This window comes from Callorhinchus milii, unplaced genomic scaffold (genome assembly GCF_018977255.1).
Source record: "Callorhinchus milii isolate IMCB2004 unplaced genomic scaffold, IMCB_Cmil_1.0 Scaffold17, whole genome shotgun sequence".
NCBI lineage: Eukaryota > Metazoa > Chordata > Chondrichthyes > Chimaeriformes > Callorhinchidae > Callorhinchus > Callorhinchus milii.
The window spans coordinates 6,406,181-6,431,327 of record NW_024704758.1 but is presented as its reverse complement, the minus strand read 5'-3'; the positions used below and the strand labels follow the sequence as shown (position 1 = coordinate 6,431,327).

Genomic DNA, 25,147 nt, shown 5'->3' with positions numbered 1-25,147 from the left:
TACTGGACTTACAAAGCCTCTAGTCTGTAACCATGGTAAAATCATTTATAGTTGGCACAGACTCTGCCGCAAGCCACTGCCAGAACTCACTGTGTTATTTGTTGTTTTCTGCCTCCTAATGAATATGCAGTTTCAGCAGCTTCTGTTCATTTAATGCGGGAGGCGGGAAATTTCCAGTCTCAGAGAGTGATGAAAAGACAAACAGTACCTGTGCTTTCAGCCAGGGGAGAGGCTGAAAGCACAGGTATCCTCTGCTCTCTGCAACTCCATCCCGGAGTCTCTTCGACTCGCCCCACCGCCACCCCCCCACTCCCCTCCCCCACCATGTTCAAAGCCCGCCTCAAGACTTACCTTTTTTTGACCGTGATTTTGGTCAACTTTTCCCCCCTTCCCACCCTCCTCTACAACTCCCAACCCCCCACCACCCGCCCCAGCTCTGGTGTCCAGTCAGCAGTGCAAAGCACCTTGAGACATCCTCCCGACACGAAGGGCGATACATAAATATAAATTGTGCTATTTTGTGTTTCTTAAACGTTCTTAAGCGAGAGCAACAAAGTGCCTCAACAGCCTCTAATTCTCAGTGTGATCTGTCAGGTTTCTAAAACTATATATGTTTTGTTTTCACCTTTCCTCTTCGCCCCTTCCCTCTCCACCTGCTTTCCCTCCTTCTTCCCCTTCACCCCCTCCTCCTTCTGCTCCCAGCTCCACGGTTACGAATGAGGTGCCAAATCTCGACGTCCTTGTCAGGGAAATCGATGCCCTGAAAGAACACCTTTCCCATATCAAATCCCCTGTGGTTCTGTGCCATAATGATCTACTGTGTAAGAACATAATCCACAATGAAGCTGAAGGTAGGTTTTCAAAGTTATTATAGAAACACAGCATTCGAATTGGAGTGATGTCATTGCGCTTTCCTTTCTTTTTCGCCGTCCCATGTGCACGTACCCCCTTCCCACCCCCCCCCATCCCCCCCCAAACACACACACACCACCGCTCCAACTTTCAATCTTAATTTAATAAAATGGTTCGGCTTTCTTTTGCATCGATAACAACAACTTGCATTTATATAGTGCCCCTCAGGCAGGGTAATGTCCTTGAACACTAACGATAATATGTAAGAATTCTTGCATTTATTACAGCGCCTTGTTATGTCATCTAAATGGCTCCAAGCATATTTTGTAGGCCAACTCGGCAGCTAGTTTATTTCGAGCTATGTCCCACTTGTTCGATTGCGTGCATTTGCCCATGCTGCTATGTGTGTCAGCCTGGTTCAGTCGGTAGAACTCTCACCTCTGAAGCAGAATGTTTTGGGTTCAAGCTCCACATCAGGGACTCTGAGCTCACATATGTCTAGGCTGAAACTGCAATACTGCTGGGCGCTGCAATGTTGGAAGTTCCGTCCTTCAGATGAGACATTAAACCAAGGTCCTAACTGCCTGTTAAGACGGACATAAAAAATCTTGTGACACTATTTGGAAAGAGAAGGGAGTTTCTCCTGGTGTGCTGGCCAACAATCCTCCAGATAAAATAGCTGCTTGTGTGATATTGCTGTGGCAAATTGGCTGCCGTATTTGCCCACACAGTACAGTCACTCCACTTTATAGTAAATCCTACAGAGTGCTTTGAGACGTCCTCCCGACCTAAAAGACGTTGTATCAAATGCAAGGAATTTAAGTTAATTTTATACCCTAGGAGTCTTGCTCCAAAAGGGGTCTCTGCATCAATGGTCTTTTTGTATTAAAATAAATTAAAGGAATCTATCAAATTAAGATCTAAAGAGCAGTCACGTGTATTGTGTAGGGAAGGGGGTTGGGATTGGGCCTTTCATTGTAAAATACTTAATGCTCCTCCTTTTGGAGTTTTCAATTGCGGTATTTCTTAAAGGTTTCTGAATAAGAAGTGTGTAATTATCTGGAGCTCTGGAGAATTGCCTTACGAACAGCCAGCTAGCCCATACAGGCCAGACCTGCTGTCTTCTCTGCTATGTCTAGACTGTCCCCAGCCATCTGGGCAGGAACGCTATGTGCCAGCTGTGCACAACACAAGCTTGCCTGTCTGCAGGTTCCCTGTTGAGACCAATGCTGGGGATTCCACTAGTAACAGTGTGTCCTGTAGTACTGCTCTGCAGAGCCGACTCCATATAAAGCAACTCTCCGACAGGAATATGTTGACAGTATTGAAGTAACAACTGCAATAACAAATTGCATTTACATAGTGCCTTTCACGTCCCAAGGCACTGAACAATGAGGGGTTTGGCCCAGCGCTGGAGGTTGGGATCAGAGAGGGAAGAGACTCATTGCAACAATGCCCCTCTTGCCCTACGTGCAGTTGTGCTCTTGCTGAGGCCATTGCTGTGGAATCGTACCCTGAGTAGATTAACAGGTCGGGTGCCTGGGTTTGGGTGGATGTTAAAAATCTGTGACACTTTCATGGGGGATAAATAAGAGAAAGGAGTCTCTTCCCAGGCCGGCAATCCTCCAGGTGAATTGTATACTCAGTGGTGTGCTAGGCTCAGTCAGCAGGTAGGTAGCAGTCTCGCCTCTCAAACAGAAGGTTGTGGTTTCAAGCAGCACATGTAGACATTGAGCTCACATTCTAGGCTGACGCTCCCAGTGTTGGGGAATGCCGCATTGTCCTTTGGATGAGACGTTAAACCAAGATCCCATCTGCCTGTTTAGGTTGACGTTAAATATCCCACACCACTACTTGAAAGGTGAAAGGAGTTTCTCCCTGTGTCCTGGCCAACAAGATCAAATTGATAAATTGATCATTTACTTCACGGAAAGTGGGACATTGCTGTGTGCAGATTGGCTGCCACAATCGTCTACTAATGTACTAATCATGAGACGTTACAGTAAAATCCTGCGAAGCGCTTTGAGACGTCGCAATGACGTGATAAGGCGCTGTATCAAATGCAAGGATTATTATATTATTATAATTAGCACTTTTTATTAAAGGAACTCCAGTGCTGAATAAATACCAACTCTCTCAATGCAGGTAGTGTGAAGTGACATTAGTGATTTGATGCCAAGGTGGAGTAATGTTAGGCCAGCCCAGCCACTGCACATGAGGGATAAACATTCATATAAATTTAGACTTGACCTCGGAAAGATCCAAAGTTCAATTTTAATTACAAAAGCTGTTACATGAGAACTTTCCAAAAACGTGCATACATTGCTGTCGGAAATTAGGATGTAATAACCTTTTCTTCTTAATTTATTCCTCCATCCCTCCCTCCTATTCTCCTTATTCCCTGTCCTTCATTCTCATTCAACTACCCCAAATCCAGTGTAGAATCAGCATTAAATGGTCAGGCATGATTATGGATGCGTCGCTTCTTCTCTCCCCCCATCTTCCTCCAGGTTGGTCCAAGGCAATTGGCTGGACATGTAGGAAGCCCCAATATTAGTCAAGGATAAGTGTAAAGTGAGTTTGGGTGAGTGGAAAGGGGGCTACAATAGTGATGTGCATCTGGATGGGTGCCTAGGTCTCTGTATGTTTTTATGGAAGGTGGCCCCCATTAGACCAGTCCTGAGAATGAGAATGTTTCACCATTGCCTAAATGTAGGCAGATGTTTCCCCCCCACCTTGTACTCCAATGGAAACGCACATTAAGGTGTGTTCACTGTGTTTGCGTCTCATCACTGGTTGAATGAATCTCCTGCAGACAGAGCTGACTGGTGAACAGCTAGCCTGGACATTCCCAGCCGTTTTTATATACAATGAGGTATCTAATCAGAATGAGTAGTCATGTTAAAAGGAAATGGACTGTGAAGTTAGGCCGTCCATCCATTCTAAACTTAATCATTTACTTGGCTCTTAAGGGATAATGCTTCTCTCTCTGTGCCTTCACTCAGATCCCATACCACTGTATAGCATATAAGCAATCCCTGTACCTTACACTGAATTATCCTTTGAGAGACTTCTCGCACCCCGTGTCCTGGCCAGCTGTCTTCCGGGTAAGATTGGTCATTCAGTAAAAAAAATGTTTACAGTAAATTCAATGAAGCTCTTTGAGACGTCTCGATGGCGTGAAAGGTGCTAGATCAAATGCAAGGATTATTATTATAGCTGCTATATCTAGTGCAAGGATAAATATACATTGTGTTGGGAAGAAAATATGCTAGCTCTGAGATAATTTTTCACTGCAGTGCATTTGTGGCACAGATGCAATAGTTAAATAGCCTCCTCCTGTCCTGAAAGTGTATATTTACCATTGACTAGAAAGTGTTTGATGTGTTGTAGCTGTTTACTCTTTCTTAGGCCACGTGAAGTTCATTGACTATGAATACACTGGCTACAACTACCAAGCCTACGACATTGGTAACCACTTCAATGAATACTCAGGTAAGCTGCTGGTTCCCTGCTCGTATCACATTCCTCTTCCTATACCCTTTGTTCAGCTAACGTTGACCTGCTGTGCATGCCTATGCCTTCAGCCACTATGCTCCTAACCTCTGGAACTCCCTGCCTGAAACTCTCCTCTTCAATCTCCCTCTTTACCTATTGCGAAATCCGACCTTAAGTCCTACCTTTTCATTGCCTATGGTCACCACTCCCTCCCTCCCTCCCTCCCTCTCCTCCTTTGCTCGGCATCCAGTACAGCCATTGTGCTGTGCTCTTGCATGAAGATTGTTGTATAAATGGCAAGTTGTTGTTTCGGACCGCTGCCCTGACGTTTAGATCACTGCACAGGAGAACGAATGGTGAGTTTGTGCACAGCTCCAAGAACGATGCAGATAACTCAACAACAACAACTTGCATTTATACCGCGCTCTTCACACGGGGTAGCATCCCGGAGCTCTTGACAGTGGCGGAATCTGACCCCTAGCCAGGGGATGGGGTCAGTCACAATTCACAGAGACTATCCCATGATCCCATTTGATCTACCCTCGTAAATTACGGCCAGTAAAACGCATGTGCTCAGAAGCTGTATTTCTGGTGAAATGCAGTTTTTGAGCACATGATGTGCAGTTTAGTGTGGTGACAGGTTACTGTGGCATGAAGCTCCATCAGGATCTGAGAGTAAAACTCAAACCGTGGAGACCCAGCACACTTGACATTACCATCGCAGCTTTTTAAATTTAGTTACTTAATTATTTACTTATTTGTTTAGTAGCGTTCAACTTTTACTGCCTTCTATTCTGCCCCATAACAGGCTTTATCACTTAAATAAATTTAATAATCTCTGATGGACAAAATTTATCGTGCCACGTTTTTACGATCATGTTTATTACAAGCCGTTTATTACTGAATAGTAAAACATTTGGTGTATTGTAAATTCTGAAACGCTACCAACCAGCAGAACTACTGCTAAAGTGGGAGCGAAATGCAGTCTTACATAGGATCTTAGGAACATACAACAGAAAAAAGGATCATTGCAACAAGTAACAATAATAATAATCCTTGCATTTGATATAGCGCTTTTCACGTCTTCTAGACGTCTCAAAGCGCTTCACAGAATATACGTAAACTGAATTGACTATATATTTGTGGGCAAAATCCGGCAGCCAATTGTGCCCAACAGTGTCCCACAAACAGTCGTGGATTGAGTGACCAAATTATTAGTGTTTTTTTTTAGGGATTGTTATTCCCGGAAAAGCAACCTGCCAATCGACTAACAGTTTACTGCTAGGTTCCTATTTACTGCTAGGTGAACAGAGGCGTGTAGAGTAAGGAAACTTGCCCAACATATCACCCTGCTGGGAATCGAACCGCTTGCGAGGCAAGTGCTCTAACCACTGAGCTACAGGACTCCAGAATGATAGCAACTCACATTTACATAGCAAGCTTCGCATAATGCAGCCTTGAAGCACTGCATTACAATTCATTACAATGTTTAATACTAATCCTATACTACATTACCTCTCATCTCCCTCCGTCAATCTCTTCAAATAGCTATCCAATTCCCTCTTCAAATTGCTGAGGCAATCTGCCTCCCACGGTAGTCTATTCCACATTCTCACCACTCTCTTCATAGAGTAGTTCAACACTGTCTCTGAGCTTGAGAACTCGTTCACCACCTCCCCCACCCCCTCCTTTGTTGTAGAATTTGTAACTGTGTTGAGCATATCATTGCGGTTCAGTTTAACTAAACCCTTTAGGATCGGGAATGCTGAAATAAGATCTTAAATAAGGTGGATGCTTGCATCTTCCGCAAGATCTCTTCAGGACTCAGATGGCTAATTACAGCCATCAGTTGAGTTGCCTTTTGTTGGACCCTCTTCAGTGCCCAAAACATCCCTCGTCCAATACAGGGACTGGAAGTGTACACAGTACTCCAGGTCTTTTCTAACAAGCAGCTTAGTAAAGGCTTAGTCTGGCTTTCTGTGGGTACATGTTCACAGCACAAAGCTTTAGCTCAGTTTGCCAATAACTCTGTCTCATTTTTCAGTCTTGGTCAGAGAGGCAGCTCTGCACCATAACTGGCTCGAGAGGACTTAGGAGAGATCAAAACTGCAGCTCAAGAACCATTGCTGGATTGGCAATACTTCTCCGTAACACCAGAACTGGGTGACATAAACGTTGCACGTTTCAGTCACAGTGTTTTTTCTTAAAATGTAATTATGAATCTAACCACTGATGAAATGTCCATTGATCCATTGTCTTTTTTCCCCTCTCTTTATGACTAACACCATAATTTCTGGTCCACCATCATAACAGACGCAAGCAACATTGTTGTGACATTCCATATACTGACATATGACACCACCAAGTTGTCTCCTGTCATTAGTTGTGAATCATTAATCATCCGGTCATTATCTCCCATTTTATTTTTAATTATTCCGAGTGCGTTGGACGAGCCGAGCTTCATGAATAGTGCCGGTGATTGCTGGAGTTGTGTTCCTTTTTTATATAAAAAAAATAGCGTTATTAACCACTTGGCCTTGCGAGTCTCTGTTTGTTCCCAACAAAAGGAAGCTGCCTGTTTTCTGAAACAATCGGGGAGGGGGTGGAGAGCGAGTACAAAACCACCGCCTCTGCAGGCAATTGGGCTGTGGTTTGTTCCAGGAATGTGTTTCAGTGAGCCTGCTGATAACTTCCTCTATACCCCATGTGTGGTCCAATTTCACTCGTGCTTTATAACTGTCTGGATGTCCATTTTACCAATTGTGTGATTTCAGCATTTTCTCTCCCATTCCCCCCCACCATTTGCAACCCCCCCCCCACGTTTGAATCCCAATTCTCTCCCAGTGCTCACAGTAACAAGTGTTGAATCTAAAGGCATATCTGAACTCTATTTGTAACTGGATACCTGTATCCCAGTTAACATGATGCATCTCCGATTGATTATTTATTTATATGCAAAAAGAATCCTACTTGTAAAGTGAACACTGTAATTAACTCACGTTTGTGGTCAAAATGCAGCTCCAATCACTTATGTACTTATTCATATAAAACACAGCCACTTGGTGTGGTAGAGGGTGGGGGTCGGAAGGTGAGCCTTGTATGGATGAAAGACAATGAGGAATCCTTAATGACAAAGACTATTATACTTAAACTGCAAGCTTGACAAACTTGTTTACAACAGCAACAAGATTACATTTGTATAGCGCCTTTCACGTCAGAAGGTTTATTTGGGGTATCGCAAAAAAACCTCTTGGTAATCCCATCCTGGGCCAGCGTTCTCAGTCATTCACTTCATGGTTGTTTTCGGGACTACAAAATACACAGTCACTACACTTTACAGTAAATCCTGTGACATTCCTTGAGATATATTAGCGGTGTGCTAAGGCACTATGTCAAATGCAAGGGATTATTAGCAGTCCTGTAGCTCAGTGGTTATAGCACTTGCCGGTTCAATTCCAGGCAGGGGGCGAAATCTTGGGCAAGTTTCCTTACTCCACACGCCTAATAATAATCCCTCCAAAACAAAACAATAATAAATTGGTCATTTTCAATCCTCGACTGTTTGTGGAACACTGCTGTGCGCAATTGGCTGCCGCGTTTCGCCCACAAATATACAGTCAATTCACTTTACAGTATATTTTGTGAAGCACTTTGAGACGTCGAGAAGACGTGAAAAGCACTATATCAAATGCAAGGATTATTATTATGCAGTATATTCTGTGAAGTGCTTTGAGACATCTCAATGACGTGATAAGGTGCTATGTCAAATGCAGGGATGATTATTATTATTAATGAATCCTCCTGTTTGTGACAGCCAAACACTTTTAGTTGCAATTGTTCTTGTGGTTGCCTAGAAGTATGAGGCTTCTGAGTCCTATGATGAAATATTCAGATGTTTGTTTGCTTGCTTTTGTTTAGGTGTGAATGAAGTAGACTACAGCCTGTATCCAACTCAGGAGATGCAGAAGGAATGGCTGAGGACCTATCTGGAGATATACAAAGAGTGTACTGGAGGTGAAGCATTAGTGACTGATCAGGAAGTGCAGCAACTTTATGTCCAAGTGAACAAGTTTGCATTGGTGAGTACTTTAGGAATAATATTGGGCAAATTTGGATATGGAGTACCTAAGAACGTTGCTCAGACCAATTTCTCTCCATGGGACTGTGCAAGCTCTGGAAAATTACAATTCAGGATGGCTCCCTTTAAAGGGTGTGTATAAAGGACGCTCGTGTTATAACGCAATGATCCATAAAATCAGACGCTGTCTTATAAAAGGTCGCATTATAAAAATGGCTGCCAGTCAGTGCTTTCCGGCTCGCTGCTGATGTCTCTTCCTGCGAGGCACAGGGCAACAACAGCTGTTCTCAAGAACGTTTCCAGCAGTTGGTGGGACACCACCAGACTGGGAAGTCCACGCACAGCACACAGAAAGTAGGCCAGTCAGTGCCAGAATCCACCTTGGCGCATCTGGTGTGCAGTCCACCTCCGCTACAGTCAGATGTAAACATTGTACATTGTAGGACCCCTTGTTTCTTTCCCTTCCTTCCAAATCAGACTGCGTGGATAGAGCCCATATCGTATCATTTTAGTTACTTGAGCCAAAGAAATTGTTATTAAAATGACTTTCAATCAAACAACATTTATTTTCCGCCTTAGGGAGCCTGGTGCATACACTTGGGTCTCCCGGCATGCACTTACTTACACAAGGTTGCTGCGTTCTTGCCCATGAGCAGATTTAACTCATTTTGAAACCAATAAATCACTTAATGAACGTTTTGCAATGAAAGTCCAATCCCGTGCGAAGATTCGGGGAATCTTCCTGAAACAAACTGAACTTAAAATGCAGTCAGAGTCAGTATGACGAGCCTTCAGACTTCAAAGTGCTTTTCATATTTATGCCCCTACCCTTCGAAGCGCTTTACTGTAAAATCATCTTTTCGGCAAACCATGCTTTAATGGGAACTTGTCACAGGGCAATAAATGATAAGAATCTTGAGCTGAACCTTGTGTGTAAATGTACCTTTATTATTCCTGTTTGAAACTGTCGATCATTTAGCACTAAAGTTCAGTGAAAGTTTTAAGGCGTACTCTGCTTCCCCCTCCTCCTCCCACTCTCTGTATTACAATGGCTCTTTGTCACAGGCTGGCTACAGTTTGTGGCTCTTGCAATGATAATAAAGGAAAGGTAAAGGTTTGTAAAAATCTGTGTATTTCCTACAGACGCACCACTTTTTCACGAAAATATATTTTTTTAAATGCAAATGAAACCTGGCTCGGTTGGTTAGTTATCTTGCCTCTGAGTCAGGAAGTTGTGTATTCGAGCTCCATGTCAGGACTTTTAACTCATTCTAATCTAGGTTGATATTCCTATGCTGTGCTGGGGTGTATTGCATTGTTGGAGTGCCGTTCTTTGGATGAGACATTAAACTGAGGTCCTGTCTGCCTGTTCAGGTGGATGTTAAAGATCCCATGGCACACCTCAAGAAAAGAGAGGAGTTTTTCTTAGTGTCCTGGCCACCAATCCACAGGGTAAAAGATGATCACTCGCTTCATGGCTATTTCGCCCACAAAATATAGTCAATTCACTTTACAGTACATTCCGTGAAGCACTTTGAGGTGTCTTGAAGATGTGATAATAACAACACAACAACAAAATTACATTTCTATAGCGCCTTTCACGTCGGGAGGACGTCCCAAGGCGCTGGACAGTCAGTGTTTCGGACCCAAGCTGGGGGTCGGGATCAGGGAGGGTGGAGGGCAGGGGGAGGGAGGGTGACCAAAAGCACGGTCAAAGAGGAGGGTCTTGAGACGGGTCTTGAAGGAGGCAAGGGAGGGGGCGAGGCAGGGAGACTACGGGATGGAGTTACAGAAGGTGGGGGCAGAGTGACTGGGCGCTATATCAAATGTAAGGATTATTATTATTATTAATTGTGGAACGCTGTTCCGCGCAAATTGTCTGTCATGTTCAGCTACAAAATGAACAGTCACTACACTTCACGGTAAAGCGTTTTGATACGTTTCGACAATGTGAAAAGGAGCTACATCAAATGCAAGGATCACCATGGTTATTATTTACCATTTATCATCATCATCATTATAAGCTTCAGATCGATGGTATCAAGAACTTCTGAATTCAATCATGCAGGTGGATGGTGTCACTTAGCTCCCCACATTATTTTGACAGCGTGACCCTTAATCCATACCTCAGCAAATGCGATGACTTTTATTTTGCAGTCCAGCCAAGGCTTGTACTTTAAACCCTGAGACTGATAAATGAGGTGTTGACTTCAGGCCACTTTTTTGTTCTATAGAGAAAAACCTTAAAGGGTTTGTTCGTGAACTCAAACGAGCATCCCCTTCAAGGGGGCGGATTTACGGCCAGTTCCCAGGAGGTAAAAGATTTAAGATACACTCTTAGCTCCGTGACCTAGCTCTGCCAGGCATGGAGCCCATATAACATTGTTGCACTGAAAGCCAGGCTCTCCTTGTATGAATTAAGGCAAAAACCTTTTGTCAATAAGTGATATAAAAGCCCTGTTAGCATAAACTCACACTGGGCCTGACTCTATTTTGATGCGTCAAACCCAAAGCCAATCTGAACTGTGAATAGTAATAATAATAATAATATTTGCATTTGATATAGCGCCTTATCGCAACTTCGAGACGTCGCAAAGCGCTTCATTGAATATACTGTTAAGTGAATTCACTGTATATTTGTGGGCAAAATGCGGCAGCCAATTGCACATAGCAGCGTCCCACAAACAGTCGTGGATTGAGTGACCAAATTATTATTATTTTTATTTATTTATTTTGATTAGTAACGAGTTGTTGGTGCGAAATAGCTGCCCGATTAACATTCACTTCATCACTAATTAATTTTTTTCATTAATCTAATTTTCTAAGAGGTTTTGTTTACGTGAAAGGTGCGACATAAACACAATAACAACATGCAACTTGGAACGCTTGAACTAGTTAGAAGTTATTGTTTAACCAGCTCTGGGGAGAAGGGATTTACTCATCCAGTCCCGAAGGAGTTTACTTGTAAACTAGATATTAGGGAAACCTGGATTATAGATCAGGAGGAAATGCCTTTTGATAGTGATTTCTTTTAGTGAATTGTACACCTTCAAAATCACCAAGAAAAACAAGATGTCACTGCAGAACTCAAGTCTGAATCAGACTGACACTGAAAGTCCTCTCTCGAAGTCCTCCGATAAACAATGCAAAATATCTGCTGTTGAAACAGCCTAGTTTTTGTTTTCAGTGCTTCGGAACATGGGCAACGCTGGCAAAGTCCACCCCTGGTTGCCCTAAGAAGGTGGTGGTGGGACCTTCTCTTTACACCAACACAGTGCTTGTGGTGACTACTCACTCACTTCATGCGGAAATTAGCTATTGCATTCGCCCATAAAATACACAGTCACTGCAGAAAACTGAAACGTTTTGATGTGATAAAGCACTGTATCAAATGCAAGGATTATTGCAAAAAGTCAAAGTGCTTCATGGATAACTGCTATGTGTAGAGACTGTATTTTGAAGGCAAATGTGACAAGTCAAATTAAACACTGGGCCTGATATTTTAACGAGGCTACTAGAATCCTGCAGTGTATTGATTAGAGCACTTGCCTCGCGAGCAAGAGGACCCAAATTCGATTTCCAGGCAGGGCAAAATCTTAGGCGAGTTTCCCTACACCGCATGCCTCTGTTTACCTAGCAGTAAGTAGGAACCCATTTGTTAGTCAAATGGTGGATCACTTTCCCTTTGGGGAAGAGCATTCGACAATTTAATACAGTCAATTCATTTTGCAGTATATTCTGTGAAGCACTTTGAGATGTCTTGATAACTTCATAAGGCCTTAAATCAGTTGCAAGGATTACTATTATTATTGTTACTAATATTACAGCTGGCTGCTGGACCAGCTCACTACTACTCTGGTAAAAACAGCTGTAAGTCTAAGAGTCTAGTCTTGGAGGTACAGTAAATCTTATTTATGTAAGAGTCCCTATTAAATTCTGCCAGATGCATAATGACTGCTTTGTGTCCAGCCCTCCACAGTTGGTTAGTCCTTGTCTCTGCATGCGCAGTAGAAGGTTGCCATTGTCCTTTCTACAAATGAGTAGAAATTGTCACCAGTTGATGGGCCCTGGGCCACTTTCAGTGAAAATAAACTCTTCTTTTCTACAGAGCTCCTTAAGGACCTATAGACGTCCTAACAGCCCATTTGGTTTTCCGTAATGAAATGCCAAAATAATTTCAGACTTTAACTGAGAATTAGGCCACGGGGAATTGATATACCAGCCCAAGGTAGTGTCTGTAACGCAGTCCTGATAAAAGTCAGTCAGCGTAGTCATATGCAGTACAGATGCATGCAAATCTCTGATTATTTGATTCAAATCCACTTTCACATTTTTTATAACATTTCTGGATTCAAAACCTTGAGCATCGTTGAGAAGCACAATAGCAAACAAGCACAGAAGGTGTTTTATTAAACAGGAATACAAAACAAAACCCAGGTTCCACTTTGCTTGTAGCAGGATTGCATGCTCATAGTCTAGGCTAACTCCTCCATGTAGTACTGGAAAGAACGCTACATTGTCCTTCAGATGAGAAATTAAACCGAGGTTCCACTGCCTGTTCAAGTAGATGTTAAAGATCCCATGGTACCATTTGAAAAGAAAAGGAAATTTCTCCCGTTATCCTAGCCCAAAATCCCCCCAATAAAACTGGTCACTCACTCCCCGACTGTTTGTGAGACATTGCTGTGTGCAAATTGGCTGCTGTGTTTCGCCCACAAAATACACAGTCAAATGCAAAGATTATTATTATTGCTGCTTCATTCTCTGCTCCTTGGTTTTCTTCTTCCACGGCTGAAAAAAAGATAAAGAGTGAGAAACACATTGAGGGGTAACCCCAGGGGACCACGATTCCAGTTCTAACCTGTGACTGTGGGATGTTGGTCAAGAGGTTGGAAGTCGGACGCTCACAATCATCTCACCCCATCTCCCGGGGTAGCTGGGAACCAGAGCTTTGCTGTGACACTGTAATTGATCCCACTCAGAACTGCAGGAATCAGTTTATTGTCTGTGTAAGAAGTACATTAACACTTACGTTAGCTTCTTTCCAGAGGTTAATGAGGCATGTTTAGCATGTATTTCCACAGGTTAAACCTTAATATACCTCTTCGTCGATTCAACAGTCTTTTTCCTCTTCCCAATTTAAGACTGTATTGCTCACAGTCTTCTGCCTTCAGCTTCCATTCTGCTTCCTTGGAGTTCTGTAGCATATTGGTTAGAACACTCTCCTCGCAAGCAAGAGGACTTGGGTTCGTTTCCCGGGCAGGATTAAACCTTACCCAAGTTTCCTTACTCCACATACCTCTGTTTACCTAGCAGTAAGTAGGAACCCAGTTGTTAGTCAATTGGCGGATCACTTTCTGGGGGTTCAAAAAGCAAAATAAAAACAAAAAAATGTTTTGGTTACTCAATCAATGACTGTTTGTGGGACCTCGCTGTGCGCAATTGGTTACTGTGTTTTGCCCGCAAAACACACAATCAATCATTTTACATTATATATTCTGTGAAGTGCTTTGACATGTCTCAAAGACATGATAAGGCGCTAAATCAAATGCAAGGATTATCATTATGACATCCACACAAGGAGAAAAGTAGGGGTAGAAGTAAATCATATGGTTTCAGTGACCTGAAGGAATATTGTTCCAAAATGATCATAGAAAAGATTCCTGATTTAGCTTTCATCTCTATGCAGGCAGATACCTACAATGCAGCACATGTGACTTTGCTTTAACTGTGCCAAGTCACCGATGACAGGAGCATCCATGGCTATAAGCTCAAACAACTACAACAACAACAATAAATGACATTTATGTAGTGCCTTTCATGTTGGAAGGACATCCCAAGGTTCTGACTCCAAAACCCCAAATTGGCACCTTCCACTGAGGCTTAACCTATGTTCTTAGGATAAATCCTTAATGGAGAAATCCTGTTAAGAGCTGACAAACTGCGCATTGACTGTGCAACAGATTTTTTTACCCATTGAAGTGCAAATCAACAACAGCAACAACAACTTGAATGTCCTTTACCTAGCGTAAACTGTCTGCATCCAACAGTGGAGAAGAAAACCAAAAAGCTAGAGCTTTGTAACATGGGACCATTTAGTCAACCGATTTGGTGGTCTCACGGATTGAAAAAATGCATCATAGCAACAGTACAGTGCTGGCAGTGATGTGGATTGAAAAATAATATATAAAAAAAAGCAATGCCCGTTGTGTGTAAAATGCTTTACATTTATGGGCGAAGTTGCTAAGCAACCTTGCTTTTTACCTTTTTCCAACAAAAGAATCCGGTACAAAAGGCTTTTTGTGCTGCCACTGACCTTAAACCCTTTCAAAGCTTAATTTATCAGGTCGCCTATTGTTACTGCCTGTGTATTTTTGATCGAGGATGTCGTGCACTAGGCTTGTTAAGCTGAATGGTAGCCAAACATAAAGGTGCTCCATTATCTCTCATCAGGATTTGATGCAGTTATGGCTGCAGTGGACCAGGGTATTAAATTTGATGCCGATCACTTAAAGCTCTTCTTTTTTGGCGAATGACATAATGGTACTTTTTTTGTTACACTGCTGTGCATTGTTCTTTATTTTTACTTTTACTCTTAATGCTTCCTCCCCCCTCCCCCCCACCCCCCGTCCCTTTAGAAGCCAGTTCATAAAACTGGAGCGAGCATTTGATTTTCTGCAACTTTGCAAAACAAGTCATGTTCCTTTAACTGTAGTTGCTGATACTCATGAAAAACGACTGATCTGTGCTTTGTGTACAATCCTGTTTTCACTCACGTAAGAAGCTAATAGCAGTAGGAATGGTTAAGACATTAAATTGTTAGGAGATTAGGACGGGTGGAGGCTCATGTGGGTTATAAACACCATCAAGCACTAGTTCGGCCGAATGGCCTGTTTTTATGCTGTAACCGTCTATGACTCTATGTAATTCTGCGTGGAATCATGAGGCCTTTTAGTTAGGGCACTCGCCTCGGAAGCGAGAGGACCCGGGTTGAGTATCCGGGCAGGGCAAAACTTTAGGCAAGTTTCCTTACTCCAAATGTCTCTGTTTACCTAGCAGCAAGTAGGAACCCATTTGTTAATCGATTAGCGGATCACTTTCTGTGGGTAATAGTTCCTTAAAAAAAATTGGTCACTCAATCCACAACTGTTTGTGGGATACTGCTGTGCGCCCAGTGACCCCATTTCACCCACAATGTGTTCTGTGAAGCACTTTGAGTCGTCTCAACCATGAGATAAGGTGCTACATCAAATACAAGGATTATTTTGCAAGGTGTTTATTTAAATGTTTAACTTCTTGATGGTTTGTTGCTGCTTTACACCGGTGCACACCAGAGTCTCCTCGCCAGTGGGCGAAAAGCACTCAACCTGTAGCTTACTAGATTGAGCACTGAATTTTGGACAAGAAAATTCTGGTTTTAAATCCTGGCATGTCCACTGAGCCCTCCACTCCTTCCTTCAACTTCAGTAAAACACCTAAAGAAAAATATCCTCAGGAGGGGGAGGTATGGGGTTGCAATGGCCTGTCTGAAATAATCCAAGACATTATTGATGGCTGCCCAAAGTGTCTAGCTCATCATTGAGACGTGGGAGATGTAGATATTTCCTCATTCCTGCAAAGACAGGGGGCGGGTAGAAGGGGGAAGGGAGTTTTCTTTTGAAAGATTCTGCCTACAATAGGTAAAGGGAAACAGGCTGGTGTTGGCAATACGGAGGTAGTGGCCAGGGAAGTAGGGACAAAGATAATCTCTGAAGTGCGGGGGGCAAGGGCCTGCGGGCAATTAGAGATAAGGATGAGGATCTTATGGTTGACGTACCCCGCTTACTTATTTCTGGAGAGTATTGATCCAGGTTGGTGAGTCCCAAGGCCTGGGGATCTCAGAGTGTGTGTTGGATTAACTGCAGGAGTTTAATCAGCTAAAATCACATAGTTTGTCATAGAAAGCTTCCCTCTGTCGAGCCTCTGCTGCTCGATCAGCTAGGACCACACTAACAGTTAGGATGCTGGCTTGCAGGGTTAACAGGAGATGAACGGGAAGAATCCCTGCTCTCTGAGACTGTTCTGCCCATCCAAGTCCCATCGATGAGCCTGGCTGGCTGGTCTGTCTTTAGTAGGGCTTTGGAGTATTGCAGACCTGCCTGGCTCAGAAACTAGAAAACTGAGACAGGCAGAAGATTGACTCGATTTCATTGCCAAGTATCTCACCTTCGAGTCAGCTCAGCCCCAAGGAGACCCTGCTTACTCCCACCCACCCATCCCCATCCACAAGGCGGATAGTTTGTGGCTCCATTATTAAATGTGAATTTGGTCTAATTATAGCTTGAAGGCCCATTATTTGACTTGTTGCAAGGTATATACGTGCCATACATAATATAATAACTTATAGTCTGTGCTGTGTAATTCATATCTAAGTAGGATTTTTTTGAAAGTTTAAAGTTCCCCTCACAGACAGCATGGTGTCTTGTACATTTAGGTAGTGCTTGTGACAGTCACAGATTGGAGGTTGGCAGATTATTTTTGCTAAATATAACTTTCTTTTGTATCACCCTGTATTTTGTGAAAATTACAGCCTTGGATTTAAATTTTTTTTACATATGAATATGCAGATTATTTTTACTATAATTTTGTACCTCTTGTGTCAGACTTTCATTGTAATGTTGACCCCCAAATACTCACCGCTCTATTACCAACAACCTTCCTCTCTGTGCTGTCAACCCACCTTACGCTGAATGCTGGCTGTGTTTAATAATGATAATAATAATAATGCTTGCATTTGGTGTAGCACCTTCTCACGTTGTTGAAATGTCTCACAGAATATACTGTAAAGTGAATTGACTGTATATTTTGTCAACCTAGACTGTGAGCTCCAAATCCCGACACGAGGCTTGAAGCCACACAACCTTCTGACTCAGAGACAATCGTACTACCAACTGAGCCAGGCTAACATCTGTCGTGGCCTCTATCGAAATGTCTCTATTGTGGCCTCTTTACACTTTATGTATTGGTCAGCCAGGTGCAGAAAACCATTCCGGTGCTAAAGACTATCCAAACCACACGGATGGGCAGAAGGGCCTTCAACCAAACCAATTTTGGTGATCTTGTGAGAGTTCTGCTTGTGAGAGTGGTTTTAAACCAAAAGTGTTCATTCCCCAAATAACTTTTTGACCATTATTGCTCAGTTACGTGTTGGCTTCCACCTTCCCTTTGCCAGCATTAAACTAATACTTTCTGATGCTGTTCTGGTGTTATATACAAAATTTTCCAACCACCTCTTTGCACCCAGTGCTACAAGTAAACGTATTCACAAATTTTGTTTCACGCTTTCACCATTGATAACCTTTAAGAGCTCTCCAGCTATTTAAGTACTGCCATCATTTTGGACACTTAGCTTTTACCTCGCACCCGCCCCTTTAAAACCTCATGGCACCTGTCTTTGGCAAAACAAGTTAAAAGCTGTGAAAAGCAATTGGACTTCAAAGGAGGCACACACGTCAACAACACTCGTGTGTGTTATAGATTTAAAGGAGCATGGTCTTTGTGTTTTGAGAGTGCTGAAGAAAAAATTCTGGTTTTCTGTAAGTTGTCTTAAGAACTATAAAAAATCGTCTTCAAACCCAGGACTGAATTGAACAATTTGCCAATTTCTGGACTCCAGCTAACTGGAGTAAATGTAACCCTAGGGGCTATTTCTCCCCATTTATTTTGGTTCGTGGACAATCAGCGAGATGGTTTAAAATGAAATGGTGACATTGGAGCTGCACCTAAATGTTATTCCAATTATTCAGAAAAGGAGCTAGGCAGTATAGTAACAGAAATTATAGACCAGGCAGCCTAATACTGAGTCTGCAGTGGGAAAATGCTTTGAGAGTATGATTGAGTGAGAAATTCCACCTGGATCGAGATTTAATCAATTTATGCAGTGTTTTAGACCAGTTTAAAAACACCTGGCTGTTCATAACTGTTAGTGGGACATCGCTGTGTGCAAACTGGCTGTCATGTTAAACCCAGATCTTCCTGGTCGGTATTGCTTGAGCAGTTCGCTGGATACGTTCGCTCAGTGTTGCAATTGCAGGATTTTGGAGATGAACCTTTCAATTAAATTGTGGTTTTCCAACTAAAACTCTGGTGAAAAACAAGGAAGCTCTTAAATGATACAGCATTTTTGCAAATGAAGATCTCTTTCCGTGTGAGTGATTTGCCAGTAATTCCCATCCGTAACATGATGTTACATCTGCACATTCCAGAATTCCTGCTCTTTACTGTATTTTTATCCCCCTCAACTGCATCGCATTTATACTTTCTGCTAAAATTGGAGTCTAATTTGCGGTGTTCCTCAACATGAATCCGGCTGGTTGCTAATCCTGGTTAGTCGGAAGCACAGCAACGCTGTCCCATGGTAACTCTGCTGCATCTTCTTCTGGAGTTCCCAATGGGAATCCCTTCCCAAGGAATGCCTTTAAGAAAACACCGCAAATTAGATCCCATTATTCCATTGGTACCTTCTGGCACCAGCTGCCGTTTGCTGTTCTTCATCAGACCTACGGCACTGAACCACTAATCGATCACAGCAGTTTCATACTGAGCAGCGCCGCTCGCACACAGAGCACACAGTCGCTCAGTAAATTTAGTGAACAGCTAAAAAGATCCGTCTGAGGGAATGAAATCAGGGAAGGGACTTGCGATTAGGGGGGAAAAAAACGATATTACATTAAACGTGCTTTATTACTTTTACTCAATATCATTCAGTCCCTGGCTCCTTTCCCTGACATAGAGGAGGCTGAGACGTTGTTCTCAAGATGAATAGTCCACATTACTCTGCTCTGCATGGGGACTTGGAAAGTTTGTTTTGCTTAATAAAGAACAGGTGTAGNTTTTTTTTATATATGATTTTTGTTCAGCAGTAATGAAACTGCTGACATAGTAACAATGAACTTTGGTGTTAAGTGGGATAAATGTTTTTCCTAAGGGCAATAAGTATGTTTTACAAATCACTTCTTTTTTTTTGGACGGGGATCTGCTGAGCTCTAAATATCATGTAAATAGATACATCCATTTATTTGTTTAACCCAAGAAACAATACCGTTACTCACTGGTTATGAAATATTATAGGCTGCTCACAGGATTAGGCACAAGGTTTTAATTACAGTGAAATAGTTTAAGAATATTATGTGCCACCTTGGTTCAGTGCCCTTCACACAGACACACATACACAAAAGCACGCACGCAAACACACACACACACACACACCCTATGTTGTTTTTGCACACACCAGTTGGTTGCATTGTGGCAGCACATATCTGAACCATTGAACTTCAAGAAGCCAGACTGAAAACCTCAAGCTGGCAAAGCACTACTCTTTCACTGATCATAATTGCATCCAGTGGGTCACGGAGGAGGTTCAAGTGAAGACGGCCATTTCATCTTATCCTTCCAGAATATCCACCCAAGTGATTTCCCATTACAACACCAATCCCTCAGCTCCACCATCGGCAACCACACCTTAGGCCACCTATGCTCTTGAACCTTTGGTACTCACTGCGGCAATCTCTCCGCCTTGTCCCCTCTTTACCTGTCTTCAGATCACATCTGAAGCCTTTCCTCTTCGACCCTGTCTATGATCACCTTCCCTTCCTCCCTGTCTCTGTGTTAAACAACGCCATTGTTCAGCACTGTGAGGTCCTATCCTGATTGAATGATCCCTTATATAAATGGAAGTTGTTGTTTGTTGATCTGTTCCTTGAAATGAGCCCAATGTCCAAGCCTCAAGCACCCTTCCTGACAGACAGCCTTTTCCAGCTGTTGGATCATATTCTGTGTATGAAAGAGTACAACGGTGCCAAGGTCTGGCAAACGATGGCACATTGTCTCTCATCTTACCTTCCTGTATCCAACTAGTCAATCACTGCCGTTCACCCAGGCTTTTTTCTGAAAAATCCTCTGGTGTCTTGAACAAGCATGTGTCATTGAACCCAACGATTAATGTTGGCTTATCGGGTATCTGGCCGACATGCCAGCCCTGGAACGGGAGAGACAAAATCTTAAGGATAGAAATCAACTTGGCGACGGCAAAATCTTCAAATTGAGCTGCTTTCATGAGTGAGCGAGAAAAACCAACCGTTGGTGCCAAGTCTGATTTGGGGATCACAGTGAATGTGGACCACTGTTCGTCCTGGTCTCCGGGCATCAGATTTGGGTCTTAAATTGAATCCATTGGAGCTTTAGTCGGCAGCTGCTGAAGATTTTCACTGTCTCCCGTCCAGCATTCCACGTGGTCACACCCATCGGTCTTACATTACAGGAAATGAACGAAGCCCATCTCCTTGATAGGACCATAGCTTCTCATTGGTGCGTGCAGTGTAGAGCAAGCTCACATATCTGCTTTTCAAACCAGTGGTGAAATGCGACCTTCTTAATATATACAGTTTTTAGGCAGGAGATTAAAGGGGCTGCAGACTGTGATACCTAACCCTCCCCCTTAGCTAAACGTGATTTAAGCCAGGACAATACATCAACTTGAAGGTATTCTCCAACATGTTGGTCAACATCTCAGCATAGCTGTGTTCTTTGGGCTTCTCATGTGGAACATGAGTTACAAGCAATGTGGGAAACTATATTCCTCATTTATCTTTGCGTTTCCGTTACTGTGAGTCATTAAGCTAAATCGGGCCTTTACTCGCAAACAGAACAAAACTGAAAAGATCAATTCTCAAAGCAATTACTGGGGTTCAAGCCCTATTGTGAGACTTTGAGCTGCTAGTGTAGGCTGGCACTTCAATCTGAGGGAGCCTCCACTGCTAAACCTGGCCTAAATCACGTTGATAGATTTCTTGTGGATTGATAGATTTCTTGTGGATTAAGGGATATGGGGATAAGGTGGGTAGGTGGAGTTAGAATAGATCAGCCATGATCTTATTGAATGGCGGGGCAGGCTAGAAGGGCCGAATGGCCTACTCCTGCTCCTATTTCTTATGTTCTTATGTTCTAAGCCAACATCTGCCTGTTCAGGTGGATGGTAAAGATACCATGGCATTATTTGAAAGGAGAAGGGAATTTCGGTGTTCTGGCCAACAATACCCCAGATAAGAACGGGTTGTTCACTTCATGGCTATTAGTGGGATGATGCTGTGCACAAATCGGCTGCCCCTTAAACACTGTAAAGCACTTTGAGGCATTTTGACGACATGATAAGGCTCTGTATCAAATGCAAGGATTATTACCAACATCCGAAGATCACTCACGGGATCTCTTCTATCGTTTTGCTTCACCTTGAAGGTCTGAAACAGAAGGTACATACAAGAAGAGTTCGTCTCATCGTGCTTGACAATGCTTTGTTGATGGATGACCCGCAGGGCTGTGTTACGGATCCCGAAGTGAAGAGCTAATCACCACAGCCATCAGTTTTCACATAAAGCATCTCCTCCACATACTGCCCGTTGCCTCCTCCCCTCTTGGATTCATTCCGCTCCTCATTCCAGGGTGGTTTTATACTTGTAGGTCAGAGTTGAAATGATGCTGTGCAGATGTGAAGGCCTTTCTATATGGGGGGATTGATGATCGAATAGCAGCTTGATACTGTTTGCTCTTAGAGCTTAAATATTTCTTGTTTAAAGGCATGCAACTTCCCGAGTACGTAAAGTATTGGTGGTACGCAATGCGTGGATGCCCAGTGCCCTTTAACTAAACGGCTCTTTCTGAAGGCTGCTGTACAGCTATTAAAGTGAATCAGACAGCAGTCGACCAGACACGAATGAGCCTTTCTTTCATTCTTTTGTCTCGTTTGATGTTTTAAGGGCCGAATCGTACAGAATACATTCCAATAAAGTGCTAAGTTAGCGGGTTTAAATAAAAAAAGACATGTTCCAAACCACAGATCTTCAATGAGTAAGAGCCACTCTTGCAATATCCACTTCCTTGGGTAAATTAGATGTGATGAGCCCATCTACGTTGGAAGGCGTGATTCTGCAACTTTTTCAGTATTCTTAATAGCCTAATGGTATACCCTAATGGATGGCAACAAGCATCATTTGTCAAAGCTAGTATTTTACTGTGGATATAACAGGATGAAAATAGGCTGGTGCTAAGAATGAAATATAAATTGAAATTTTCCTTTAACTTGCATCCTTTTCAACCAGGCTCAATTGGCAGCACTCTCTCCTCTGAGTCAGAAGGGGTTGTAGTTCAAGCTCCTCATTCCTGTACTTTGAACTCATACAGTCTAAGCTGAAGCTGCAATACAGTGCTGGAGAAGTGTTGCATTGTCTTCAGATGGAGATGACAAAGATGAAGATTTTCTGTGACGCTATTTGAAAAGAAAAGGGAGTTTCCTCTGGTGTCCTGACCAGCAGTCTCCTGGATAAAATTGGTCATTCACTTTGTGGCTTGTGAGATGTTACTGAGTGGAAACTGGCTGCTGGTTCACCTACAAAATACATTGTCACTGCATCCTTACAGTAAATTGGGTCAGCACTCGCAAAGCGACATCAGTGGTAACATAGCCATTTGGTGCTTGGTTGTAATGCGGAAACCCGAGACCTTGGGCCCAGGCAGCTATATAACGGCTTGTCCTGTGTAGAAATTAATGTATTGCCGTGTCTGCGGAACAAACAACCCACAGCGACTGGTACCTCCTGTAAATACCGATTAGAGAATGAAAACACAAGGGAGCTTTGCCACTGCACACGTGTAAGGAATGACCATTCACTCGGAAGAAACAAATGTCAGATAACAGCCTACCAGTTTCCTTTCCGGCTAGTGGGCAAAAAGGCTCAAACGCTAAAATGAGAATCCCATGTTTTTGATACGTTACAGAATAAAGCTTTTAGCCTGATGTATTGCAGGCTGCAGAGAAAGCTTTTATGATTAACTGGTTATTTGAGTGGCCATACTGTGAAGTGGCCTTAACCAGCAAGCTACCAGAGGTTATTGGCTGCTACTGGCTACTCTGCAGCATCAGCCGTCCGTATTGTGTTGTTTCTGTAAATAGAAAATATCAGGGGAATGTACCTCCTAAATGAGAGCATTGATAATCTGCGAGGCTTTTAGCGCATTAAACTCCAGCAGTTACCCCCAACGCACATTAATAATAATAATAACAATAATAACTTGCATTTGATATAGCGCCTTATCATGTCGTTAAGATGTCTCAAAGCGATTCACAGAATTTACTGTAAAGTGGATTGACTGTGTTTGCAGGCAATATAATATTACAATATATTATATAATATTATGTGTATTTTTGGCTTGTGCCAACCTGCAGCGAATGCTTATCAGTGTTAGTTGGCCAGGATGCGTGGCCACCGGGGAGAGAGCGTGCAGGAAAACTGAACGGAAAACTCCACGGAAATGTTAGTTTGAACATGCTTAAGCATGGCGGTTGGGCGTCTGGTGTGTCAGACACCCGGTGGATCAAAAACAAGCATTGTCACTGACCCAGGAGTTTCAGGCAGTTCATGCCGGTAATTCATTAACCAGGAAGCCGCTCTCCAATTAAGAGCACTGATCTATTCTCTTATCGCTTATTTCTCTCGTTGCCGTGCTCTTGCCTCTACGTCCGCTAACTCTAGATGTGACCTGGAGTTGAATGCTGCCTGACATGAATTCTCAGTTGCCCGATACTGTAAGAATTCCTCCTTAATGGTCTTAATGAGAGCCTTAAAGCTATGTTGGCCCTTTTACCTGACTTTTCTCCCGAGGCTTTAACTTCAGTTTGTAAGTTAGTGGACAAGTGTAACAACTATCTTAAAAAAAAGGCAAACAATACTGCCCCTTGATCTCTGAAACTCCATCCTAGATTGTTTCTTCCTCCCTCCTCACTTTTAAAACGCTCCTTAAGACTTATCGCTTCAACTGTGCTTTCTGTAACCTCCCACCCCCCCATGCCAGCTGGGATGCCAGCCGGCTAAATTAAGCACTCTAAGATGTCCTCCCGATGTAAAAGGCTCTCTCTAAAAGTAAATCGTATTGCGTTGCATTCAACGTGTGACTACTTTGTCCTTTTTCTCTTCCCACATGCCTAAATTGGTGCTAAATTAGCAAAGGCAGGAATGTTGGGTCTCTACAGCCCAATTATGCCTCAGATGGCATAACATTCTGCTGGTGGGGGGGGGTGGGAGGGGTGGAACAGGGAGGAGTTTCACCAGTTCTTGGCCAGGATAGCAGGTAAAGTACATGGTTATAGCGGTAGCTGAGGAGGGGAAGTGATGGTGGGGAGGAGAGGAAGATTGAAAACGCAGAAATGTGTTTCAGTTCAGAAGCTAGATGCGTGTTCTATGGGATGAACGTTGCATACACCGAGGTTGGGCCAGCTCTGCTCCAGGCACATCCCGACCCTCCCGGTTCCCTTTCCTGGTATTTGACAAGGATTTGGGCAGCACTTGGCCGCTCCACTTGCTCTCAATTATTGCAGTTCACGTGCTCAAGGGGATTTTTAAAGTCAGGATGCGGCAAAATGTTTACGATGAGTTTATCCAACGTCTGTGGTCAAGAAGGAGCTTTCGATCATTCTTAGTGTGACCTTTGGTTGGTAGCACTCTTGCCTCTGAGTCAGAAGGTTATGGGATCGAGCCCTACGTCAGGAATTGCAGCTCATATAGTCGAGGCTGACTATCCAGTGCAGTGTTGGAGAGTCAATGCGCTGCATTGTTGAATGTTTATACAACGTATTAAATTGCCATCCTTTGGATGAGACGTTAAAACAAGATTCCCGCTTGTGCTTGTTCA

General features: G+C 43.1%; 1 protein-coding gene across 1 annotated transcript in view; it reads left to right on the top strand.

The window, feature by feature from the left end:
• The window catches only part of LOC103175086 (ethanolamine kinase 2), a 121,092-nt gene that overhangs the window by 79,106 nt on the left and 16,839 nt on the right, over positions 1–25,147 (top strand). The window contains exons 4-6 of the mRNA XM_042341432.1: positions 703–851; positions 4,264–4,347; positions 8,269–8,429. Coding sequence (XP_042197366.1) covers positions 703–851; positions 4,264–4,347; positions 8,269–8,429 — 394 coding nt within the window. The remainder of the gene's footprint in view (positions 1–702; positions 852–4,263; positions 4,348–8,268; positions 8,430–25,147) is intronic.